At 50.7% G+C, this 11658-nt stretch overlaps 1 protein-coding gene across 1 annotated transcript in view; it reads left to right on the top strand.

The window, feature by feature from the left end:
• The first annotated feature begins 572 nt into the window (after positions 1 to 572).
• The window catches only part of ZBTB7C (zinc finger and BTB domain containing 7C), a 235840-nt gene continuing 224754 nt past the window's right edge, over positions 573 to 11658 (top strand). The window contains exon 1 of the mRNA XM_077346747.1: positions 573 to 938. Coding sequence (XP_077202862.1) covers positions 624 to 938 — 315 coding nt within the window. The 5' untranslated portion in view covers positions 573 to 623. The remainder of the gene's footprint in view (positions 939 to 11658) is intronic.

Genomic DNA, 11658 nt, shown 5'->3' with positions numbered 1-11658 from the left:
ACACTGCGCCTGGCCTTGGAGGTTCCATCTGGCTCGTTCCCCAGAGACAGAATCGTCCTGCGTCTGCCAGAGGTTTCCGCGGGCCACCGTGATTTGGTTCAATCTTTAAGGCGCGATTCGTTGCTCCTCCACTGCATTTCCCGTGATTTTCGGAGAGTCCTTTCAGTGCGCCTGCGCACCGGCTTCTCCACTCTCGCCCGTGCCCCCCCTTGTCGCAGGGAGTTCCAAAGATACATTCTAAGTCTTACACTGTCCCGTCCCCAGTCTCGTTTCTAGCGCGCCGCGAAGCTGCGCTCCCCCCATACTGGACCCTCTCGGCGGCGAAACTTTTTTCGCGCTGAGGCTGGCAAGCGAGTGGCCACGCGCCCATTCCCGCGCAAACCTTCCGCGCAAAGGAGCGGGCGCTTGGCAAAGGGCAGAGGCCCAAGGTTTTCCTCCAGGCAGCCCCGGGGGGGTGGGGGGCTGAGGTGGGGCTTGCTCCTGAGGAGACCCGCTCCGACGCGCCCTGCCAAGGTGCCGCTGGAGCGTCGCCTCCTCGCCGAGCGCGCGAGCTGGGCGGGGGAGCGCGGCTGGAAAGGAGGGAGGGGGCAGGCTGGAGCCACCGACATCCGGGCCCTTTGCACATGCCGGCCCCCTCCCCCCGCCCGCCCGCAGCCCCCTCGCGGCAGCCGCCTCAGCCGCCCGGCCAGTCCGCCCGCCAGCCAGCCAGCCAGCCGGAGAGGCGCGCCGGAGCGGCTGCCCAAGTTGGGCTGCAGGTGCTGCCGGGGCCGCCGCCTCCCTCCTGCGCCAAGGCGCGGCCCACACGCCCGCGGCTGCCAGCCGGCCCCGGGGAACGACGGACGGACGGAGGGGGCGCCGCCGCTCCCGCGAGCCTAGCCCAGCCCGCCCGGGAGGGAGAAAGCCAGCCAGCCAGCCAGCCGCCTCCCAGCCGCCGCCAGGTCAGTGCGAGTGGCATGCTTCGCCGTGCCACGCCGCGTCCCGCCCGCCTCCCTCCCTTTCTGCCTGGCGCGCGCTCGCTCGGCGTCCCTGGCGGGCTTGGCCGGTGGGCGCCGCTGCCCAGGTGCCGCTGCGCCTGCTCCGATGCCCGGTCCGCCACGGAGGCGAGGCGAGGCGAGGCCGGGCGCGCAGGAGCGGCGCCGGCGCCGGAGCAGACAGGTGGTTTCTCCCTCGCTCGCTCGCTCTGCCCCGCCCGAACGCGGGAAGTTTTCGGCGGAGTTCTGCGCCCGGGAAAGGCGCCTCCTCGCGTGGGAAGCGCGCCCGCACCGCCGCCGCCTCTTCCTCCTCCTCCGGTGGCCGCGCCGAGCCCCGCGCCGCCTCTTCGCCTCACCAGCCCCCGGCTGCCGGCTCTTCTTCCCCGGGCGCTGGAGAGGTCGGCTGCCCGGGGACTGGACTCGGCGGGCATGGGCAGGTGAAGCCCAGGTCGAAGCCCCACTGGGCCGTGGTTTCGGTGGCGCACCTCCCCGCCTGGTCTACCTCACAGGGTTGTTGTGAGGATAGGAACCAATCAGCTATAGAAGCTTGCTGGGTGACGTTGGGCCTGCCGCAGGGCTTCAGTGTAACTTACCCTACAGGGTTGTTGTGAGAATAAAAGGGAAGAGGCCACTTTGGGGGGAGAATGAGTACAATAAAATAAACTTCACCGTCAACTGGGCAGGAGGCCTGATGGAACTTCAGGTGGAACTTCCTTCCAAATCGGCCAGTGCAGTTTTCAGCCCGAAGGTTCCAGTCCTGAACATGTTGGCCAGGGAGTAAGCCTCCCCCCCCAACTTATTGCCAAATATGTACAAGGTCTGCATCCAACCTTTGAACCGTCCCCCCCCAAAAAAAACCTTTCAGCAGGTGCTGTGAAACTTTGCAAAGAGGAGGGAAATCGAATTTTCAAGCTGCAAGAGCAAACCAGCCCCAGAAAGGGTCAGCTTGGTGATATGCAGAGGCTGAAGTTTCCTGGGAGCAAGCCCTGTGGACTAATGTGGGGCTTTCTCCCGAGGAGACCTACTTAGACTTGCACTCTGGATCTGACAGGGATGGTGGAAATTTCTTAGGAAATCTGTGACTGGCCAAAGGGTTTTCCAGGGGTGGTGCCACTGGCAGCCCTTGGAATAGTTTTTTTTTTTGGGGGGGGGGGGTCTAATCGCTTGTGGGGGAAATCTCTGGTGCTGGAAGTTTGTGATCTGAGATTCCTAAGGCTTGTCCTTAAAGGAGCAAGGAGGAATAGGTTTGAGTAACTGCAGTTGCTCTCCTTTGTGGGAAGCAAGGCCAGATGTTCTTTGCAAGAACCTCTGGATTTTCAAGGGCTCCAACCATACATACAACCAGCTCTCATGCTAAGAGACCCACTGGAGCGTAGCAAGCTCTTATAGCTGCAGAAGAGGGCTGCTTTCAAAAAAACGCTTTTTCCGTATCACTAGGCTGCAAACTGTGCCAGCAGAGCAGGTAGATTTCAAGGCCAGTAGCACGGATAGAAGGTTTTCCAGGGGCAAACTTTCAAGAATCACCTCACTTCTTCAGAAGATTGAAGCAACCTAGTGGAGAAAAAGTTGATTTTAAAAATGGGCTCATGGGGGGCGGGGGGAGTTCTGAGCAATTTCATTGCACGCCTGACAATCAGGAACCCCCCAGTAACTTAGGGGACCTGGCTTGTGAGGGACGCCAAGGTGGCAAGAGAGCCAGCTTGGTGTCATGGTTAAAAACGGTGGCCTGTAATCTGGAGAACCAGTTTGGTTCCCCATTCCTCCGCATGCAGCCAGCTGGTCGACCTTGGGTGACCTGGGCGACATTCCCAGTTGTCTCAGAGCTCTCTGTCCGAATCTTCCTGTCATCTTCTGCCATGGTCACTTGGTATTGGATTTCGTAAGGTATGGGTGAGTTGTCCATTATAGCTTGTCGTTGCTGGTTAATGTAACAAACAACTGGGACAGTGTCTGCCGTTAATTACTAATGACATTTTTATTTTTCCAATGCTTTTGTGAACTACAACTGAACTCAAAAGGACTGATTAGCTGTTTTAGCAAAGAATGATCACGCCGCATAATTGGGATGACACAGTTTCCTAATTTGCCACTCATTTGCTTTTGTCTTATATTTGTACTCTTATGATCCTTGTTCCATTTTCTCTGAGGAAGAGTGCCTGCACCCGGAAGCTCACCCCTTGAATAAATCTTTGTTGTTTAAAGGTGCTGTTGGGCTCAGTTTTTGTTAAACAAGTCCTGGGTTTGTATGACTGCTTCTAGCCACTTTTGTTGCTTTGGGGGGTTCGTCCTGTTTAAATTCTTTCACAGGGGATGAACTTGTGGGAGAGAGGGAGATGGGGTGTTACCAAGGGGCCTGCCTCGATTGGCTGGGTACGAATGATGTAATATGCACCTGGGTGCTTCACACACTTTCCGTGTGTCCGGGGAACCCGCCCTTTCCTTGGGAGAAAGGAGAGGGCCGCCTTCTTTAACTGGAGCGTGTTCATGTCAGTAGGGAGTGGGAGCCTGGGGTCATCATAACCAGTGTGTTGCCTGTCAAATCAGTTTTAGCAGGAATATTCATGAGCCTTGTATCACATCTTCAATAAGTCGCTTTTGCTATTGTGCCAAGTGGAAAGGAAATTGACAGGGAACATGACATTATCTCAGCCTTGCGAATATCACGGGGTGACTGTTGCAGGGACAGGAAGAGAAGGAAATTGTAAGCCGCTTTGAGACTCCTTTGGGTAGTAAAAAGCAGGGTACAAAACCTCCAGCTCTTCTTCTCTCCTGGCTCAAAGGGTTCTAAAATCTCTGTATCTGTTGGATCCAGTTGGCGAGAGCAACCATGAAGGAACATGGAGGGTTATTGAAGAATTTGCCTCTTTTAGATACTCCTAGGGATTGCTCTGTTAGATACTCCTAGGGATGTCTTACTACTTAAGCTGACGTACCTGTGAGGATTCCCATCTTATTGCATTTTCACTCCCATCATTCTTCCAAGGAGTTGATGATCTTCTTCTCTCCTCTTTTATCCACACAACAGGCCTGAGAGGGAGGCTAGGTAGAGGCAAAGGCAGAACATTTGGCCCAAGCTCACTTCATGAGTTTCATGGCCAAGTGGAGATTGGCCCCTGTAACGGTGCTCTAGTCTAACCACTGCGGAATCAAACTCGGCTCACCGTGCTGTTAACCAGTATACCAAGCTGGAAGGAAATGTACACATTTGTATATTAACAAGAGGAGATGCAGGCGTCAGGGTTGGTGTGGTTCAGGAAGCTGCAGCAAGCAGGGTGAGCAGAGGTGGTCTAAGAGACCCCCCCTCCCCAATTATATCCAGTGCCATTGAAGATTGCGGTCAGAGGTTTATGGTCCTTCCCAGTCCTCAATATAGAAGCTTCAAAGGGATGGGTTTCCCTTTTGGCCCTCTCACAGAGCTGCCTCGCCTCCCTGTCTCCGTCCTGCTGCCTTTGCTGTGTCCCGGTGCCCCTGAGAGATGGGTAGAGATCTGCTTTCAAAAATTGGCTTTGTGGCACATCAGGTACCCTGCTTTTCCAGGGCCAAGAAGGAGTGGCCACAGCCCCCTGAGAGAGAGAGCCTCCATCCCACGATTGCTTGGAAAGAATAGGACGCAAAACCCTCAATATCCTTCCCTGGATGTGCATGGCCCCCTTTCACCGCTTGCTCCGCAGGCCTCCAAATTGTGCAAAATACCGACAGGAAGAGTCCTATTAGGTCAGCGCTGCTGTCTCCTCGCTAGCCGGAAAAGAAACCCGTCTCCCGCCGTGCTCTTGAGTGGTTTCTCCCCAGGCTGGAAGCTACGACTGCCAGTCAGCGCCTTCAGATCTTGTTCCTTGGAGGAGTCCTGGCTTGGCCTCCTTATTTCGCTCGGAGAGAGCGAGCGGCACCGTCTCCCAGGTAATGGCTTCAGCTGGGAAGGAGAAACAATAGTTGAATGGGAACTTTCGGTCTGTTAGCGTAGCCTCCTAGGGTGCATTGTGGAAATTGCAATATTATATATTAAAAAAAGCTGTTTTCACAGTCTAGCGTGTTAAGGACTGTCATCAAATTCAGCTGTTAGGAATGACTCTGTCGCCAGGCTTCTGTGCTGGGATGCATCGTTCTGCTTCACCACACCTGGCTACTTGAAATCGGCACAAAATGCGCTTTTCAGGTAATGGGGAAGGTGCAAGACAGCTGTGGGAGCTTGCCAGAGCTGGGCTTTTGTTTTGTTTTGGGCAAGGTTCTGCCAGCCTGAGTTGGAAGAATTGTACAGTTGTCCTGGTCCATGCAAAATGGCCCAAGCAAGAGAAATATCCACCCTTTGGTGGTGGTGGTAACCAAATGAGTACAAACCACCATGTAAGTTTTTGAACCACCAGGATTCCTCATCAGGACTGACTTTAAAAAACAGAGAAAGAAGAGTGGAAAGCAGACCTCTCAAGGCCAGGGCTCCCCAAGAGGTTTTGCTTGTGTTTCAGGAAAACACAGACAAAGAAGAAAACTGATGGAATGGCTGCATGCAAACAAAGAATCTTCTTTATTTTTAAACAGAAGTGCCAAAAGGAGATCTGGTATGTTTCAGGTACCCAAGCCACGGAGGAAGAGACTTATCCCTGAAAATGAGTTATATACCGGATCTTGTTTTGGCCTTTCTGTTTAAGGATAAAGAAGATTCTTCATTTGCACACAGCCGTGTTGTCAGCTTTCTTCTTGTCTGTGATTTCCATCGGCTGGCAAGGTTGTCATTTTTTGTGTTGTTGGGACAAGGCAGGAATTAGAGCCGCCTTTCTCAACTTTTTTACTCTTGGGAAACCCCTGAAACATTCATCAGCCGTCGAAACCCCCCAGAAGAGGTGTGATGGTGGAGAATACGGTTGGGAAGCAGAGCTGTGTCCATGCCCATCCGGGGCCCCTCCCCTTCCCACCCCCTCTAGGCCCTCATTGGCCATTATGGGAGGGGGGTGGGTGATATCACATTGGGTCATATCACTCAATAAATATTTGATAAATCTTAAAAAGGTATTAAAAAATTAGCTCCCACCCATTTGGGAAACCCTTCCAGGGCCGCCAAGAAACCGCAGGGTTTCATGAAATCCTGGCTGAGAAAGCATGAATTAGAGATTTCTCTCGTTCCCACCCACTTCTCTATATTTGATCGCCTGCCTAAAACAGAATTTAGAGGGAGAAGACGGATGCAGCATAAGTGTCTTGAATGGACATGGGAGGGGGGGGGCAAACAGCATATTTCTATTTCGTTCTGTTTTAGAGGTAGACCTGTTAATCTGCAGTAGAACAGCTAAATATGAATCCAGTAGCCCCCGTAGAGATCTGGACCCATTCCGCACACATTGGATAATGCACCTCCAGTGTGCTTTCGCAGCCAGGTTTTCCTGTGTGGAACAGGAAAATCAACTTCTAAAATGCATTGAAAGTGTGTTATCTAAACATGGCCGGGTTCAACAGGGACGTAGGACTTTTATCTCACTACTGATGCTAATTTCCTGGCCTCTGCATTTCCCAATCTAATCGTGGGTCCCCATCTGGTTGGGCACATAGGTGACAATTTGCAGGGGAGGAAGGTAAAGTCTGTGTATTTTCTTCCCTTTGGGGGCCTCCAGTACAGTTTTGATGTGCTGAAGCAATTGTTTGCAGGTTGGTATTCCCCTTTCACACAGTAAAATTCCCTTGCAAAACGCATTCCAAGTGGGTGGGAAATGTCGGGATGTATTTTTATGTATGTCTATAAAAGTTAAAATGTGGCTATTTTTTATATTTTTATACTGGTATTGGTCTTGAGTGTCCCACGTCTGCTGTGTTCCAGCTTCGTTGGAATTTGTGGCTTAATTCGGAGCTGCCTCAGGGAATCACAAAGCCGGATTGTTGTGCCAATGTGGATTGTTTTCAGTGGACTATTGCAAGAAATCCTGTATCTGGTTTCTTTTTTCTTGAACCGAATTCAGGGTAATTTTTGGACAGGATGCTGGTACAACGTGGCCTGGATGCCAGTTTGTTGAGCGACTCAAAGTGAGCAGCACCGTCATTTTGAGGGGTGGGCCGGAGTGGAAGCAGACAAATTATCCTGGGAAATGGTCCAGCAGATCTCATTGAATCCCTTTCCCCCCTCTGTTGTTAAGTTGAGCATTTTGCCACTAGGAAGAAGAAATAAGAAAAGCAACGGGGAACCTTCGATCAGCAACGTGGTCACAAGTCACAAGCTGGGAGGAGGGATCGCACAGGAAACATTAGAACAGAAAAGGAAATACTTGGTCTTGGTAACAAACAGAGCTTGACATGTGGGGGAGAGAGAGGATATGGAAAATATGGGTGGGGGGGAAGGTGGCAGCAGGGGCCAGAGTGTGTTGCCAAACGGATTTTAAAGCTCTGATCGCTCTGACAGAAAGAGGGAGACGATTGCTGCGCTTATAAACTGCTGGCTCCACCTTCCTGCGAAACGTAGCTCATCGGACAGCTTTTCAGAGACTCGGAAACCATATTTATCTGGAGTTGTAAGTGCTGCCAGCCCACCATCAGTTTCTCTCCTGTCTTGCCACAGTCTTTGGTCAAGTCAACGTTGGAGGTTTTTATTCTAACCAGCGTTGCAAAGTGGCTTGAAGAAGAAGAGCTGGTTCTTATATGCTGCTTTTCTCTACCTGAAGGAGCCTCAAAGCAGCTTACAAACTCCTTCCCTTTCCTCTCCCCACAACAGACACCCTGTGAGGTAGGTGAGGCTGAGAGAGCCCTGAGATTACTGAAGAAGAAGAAGAGTTGGTTCTTATATGCCGCTTTTCTCTACCCAAAGGAGTCTCAAAGTGGCTTAGATTCTCCTTCCCTTTCCTCTCCCCACAACAGACACCCTGTGAGGTGGGTGAGGCTGAGAGAGCCCTGAGATTACTGAAGAAGAAGAAGAGTTGGTTCTTATATGCCGCTTTTCTCTACCCAAAGGAGTCTCAAAGTGACTTAGATTCTCAAAGTGACTTAGATTCTCCTTCCCTTTCCTCTCCCCACAACAGACACCCTGTGAGGTGGGTGAGGCTGAGAGAGCCCTGAGATTACTGAAGAAGAAGAAGAGTTGGTTCTTATATGCCGCTTTTCTCTACCCGAAGGAATCTCAAAGTGGCTTACAGTCGCCTTCCCTTTCCTCTCCCCACAACAGACACCCTGTGAGGTGGGCGAGGCTGAGAGAGCCCTGATATTACTGAAGAAGAAGAAGAAGAAGAAGAAGAAGAAGAAGAAGAGTTGGTTCTTACATGCCGCTTTTCTCTACCCGAAGGAGTCTCAAAGCAGCTTACAGTCGCCTTCCCTTTCCTCTCCCCACAACAGACACCCTGTGAGGGAGGTGAGGCTGACAGAGCCCTGAGATTACTGAAGAAGAAGAGTTGGTTCTTATATGCTGCTTTTCTCTACCCGAAGGAATCTCAAAGTGGCTTACAGTCGCCTTCCCTTTCCTCTCCCCACAACAGACACCCTGTGAGGGAGGTGGGGCCGAGAGAGCCCTGATATTCCTGCTCGGTTAGAACAGCTTTCTCAGTGCTGTAGCGAGCCCAAGGTCACCCAGGTGACTGCATGTGGAAATCAAATTCAGCTCACCAGATTAGAAGTCCTCACTCCTAATCACTTCACCAAGCTGTCTTAGAATCATCCAACCATTCCGGGGTCTATGTCCAAGGAACTCAGGGACCTTACAGAAGAAGAAGATTGTGCTGAGATAGATTGTACGGCCTGCCAGGAAGTTTCTATTACTTGCCTTGGCTGTGCTCTTGTGGTTGTCAATTCTGCCTTGGGAAATTCCTGGAGGCTTGGGGGTGGAGCCTCAGAAGGGCTACCAGGTGGTTTTCAGGGCTAGCAACAGTTAAAACATTACGAAACCACATTTTAAAAACACAATCCAGACGAAACTAAACAGCAGCGTTAGCACATGAAACCCAACAAACTAAAAGCCAAGCAGAAGAGCTCTTAGCTGCTGGCCTTGTGGAACTTTGGTGAGTCTTTGGTGAGTCCATGATGTCATGGATTGAATCTGTCCTCCAGATGTCCCCTTTCTTCCGGGGGATCGTTCTGGTGATGAGCTGTAATTCCAGGAGCATTCCAGTTTATGGTTGTTGAAATTATATTCCGTTTATTGGGCACCATCTTTACAAAACAACTGTAGGAATTAAAAACATATATCCAAGGAGTGTGTTAATAAGGAAACACACCATTGAAAATTTTGGGCAGCCTTTGGAAGAGAGCTAATGACTGAAAACTAGACATTTTTCATTAAGTGACTCTGATACTTTACAGCTTCCTCTTTGGAGCTTTTATTGGCTGCTGTACATATTTGATGTGTTAAGAACGGGTGTGTGTTGAAACCAGACCTTTGAAGAGGGACCTACAAGGGCCGAAATACCTTGGTTTGTTGCTTCACATAATGCATAATATACTGGTTTACAATAGCCTATGGGCTGGTTATGTTTTTAATTCCTACAGTTGTTTTGTAAAAATGGTGCACAATAAAAGTAATATAATTTTAACAATACGGACATCATACTTTGTAGGTCCTAACTGTTACCAGTTGGGTTTTTATGATTCCAGTTCTAGGCCCCTCCCCCCTTTTTGTTTTTGCATTCCAGTTTATGCCCTTTTTTTTTGGACCTCCAGAGGAGCTGGTTGGCCACTGTGTGAGCCAGGATGCTGGACTAGATGGACCATTGGTCTGACCCAGCAGGGCTCCTTTGATGTTCTTCAGAAGGCTTTGGCCTCTATGCCATGTTATTGGCCATCCAGAAGAATTGGTTGGCCACTCTGTGAAACAGGATGCTGGACCGGATGGACCACTGGTCTGATCCAGCAGGGCTCTTCTGATGTTCTTATGGAGGCCTCCATATGCCATGTTATTGGTCCTCCAGAGGAACTAGTATGCCAATATGTGAGATGGAATTCTGGACTTGATGGACCCTTTTGGGGAGAGGGCAGCCGTGGAAAACAGACCTTTAAAATGTTCTTTTCCTGCATTCAAATTGTATTAAAATTCAGACTTATTCCAGAGGCTATGCCCTTGCTGATTCGGTCAAAATCAGTTCTACGTTAATAAAGTTGCAAGATGTCAAAGATCTGAATTATAAATTTCCATTCCAGGGTGCCTGAGTTAGAAGTGCATGCATGTGAAGTAAACTAACCCTGAATGTGTGCCCAAAATGAAAATGGCTAGTAGGAAAGGAGGGGAAAACACTTATTTTGTCATGAAAAGGTTCCTCTTGTGCCCAGACATTGTATCAGACCACAGACTTAGGGTTCCCAGCTCTGGTTGAGAAATTCCTGGAGATTTACAAGATGGAACCTGGGGAGGGGGGACCTCAGTGGGGTAATAATGGACTCAGTAGAGTCCATTATTCAAAGCACCCACTTTATTGCCTGGAGGTAATTTCCAGTTGCAGGAGATATCCAGGACCTACCTGGAGATTGGCAACCCATTGTATAAATCTCCTCCTTACCCTTGCTGATATCTGCTAGCTTGTCCACCAGGCATCCATCCACCCACCAACCCATCTATCTCATGTCTTTCTCACCAGTGGGGAACTAATGTCTTTCTTATTGTTCACCTTTCCTCTGTTTATCCTCACAACAACCCTGTGAGGTTGTTAGGCTGAGAATGTGTGAATGACCCACACCCCCATGGCAGAATGGGGATTAGAACCTGACTTACCCAGATTCTAGTCCGACGCCCCAACCACTGTGCCATGCGGGCTGTCCTGTGTAGTGCCCTAGAGGTGGGAAGATGTCACCGTGGAATTCTGGAAAGGTGTGGTCTGACCATGGTGAGAGTACCCACCTCACCACTGTCCCACCTTCTGGCTCTGCCCCTCTGAAATTTAATCTTGTGGCAGATGAGCTAGGCTGGGCTACTAATGGGGATGTGTGAGGGGAACACACACTACCGTTTCTGTCATTGGCAGCAGAAAGACCAAAGAAAGTTATATCTCTTTGGGAGAGCATATGCTTGAACATTACCTACAATGATGCCTGCTCTGGTCCAGCATTCTGTCTCAGGGGCCAACCGTTTTCTCTGGAGGGCCAACAACAGGCCAGAGAGGCCTTCATCAGAACTTCAGAAGAGCCCTGCTGGTTCAGACCAGTGGTCCATCTAGTCCAGCATCCTGTCTCACATACTGGCAACCAGTTCCTCTGGAGGGCCAACAACAGGACACAGAGGCTGAGGCCTCCATAAGAACATCAGCCCTGCTGGATCAGACTGGCGGTCCATCCAGTCTAGCAGTTGTCCTACCCAATGGCCAACCCGTTCCTCTGGAGGGCCAACAGCAAGACAGAGAGCTTGGGGCCTTCATAAGAACATCAGAAGAGCCCTGCTGGATCAGACCAGTGATCCCTCTGGTCCAGCATCCAGTCTCACACAGGGGCCACTCAGTTCCTCTGGAACCCACTGATTTCACACATGTTACTTGTTTGTTTAATTTATTTCCACCCTGCCTCCTCCACGGTGATGGTCCCAAATGGCTTATGTGCTTCTGGGCAATTGGCAAACCTGCATGCCTCCTTCAGCTTTGGCGGGGGCACTGTTCTCGCGGCCCACCCACCTCTCTCTGCCATTGTTCTTGCAGACAGTTGTGCGGATACTCCTTGGAGTAACGGTGGGATACAGATGTCATTTGTCAATTATGCGGGTCAAGTGCTTTACCATTAAAAAATACTGCGTAGGAAGTTTGCCCTT

The sequence above is a fragment of the Paroedura picta genome, chromosome 7 (assembly GCF_049243985.1).
Source record: "Paroedura picta isolate Pp20150507F chromosome 7, Ppicta_v3.0, whole genome shotgun sequence".
Classification (NCBI taxonomy): Eukaryota; Metazoa; Chordata; class Lepidosauria; order Squamata; family Gekkonidae; genus Paroedura; species Paroedura picta.
This window is presented reverse-complemented; position numbering and strand designations above follow the sequence as displayed.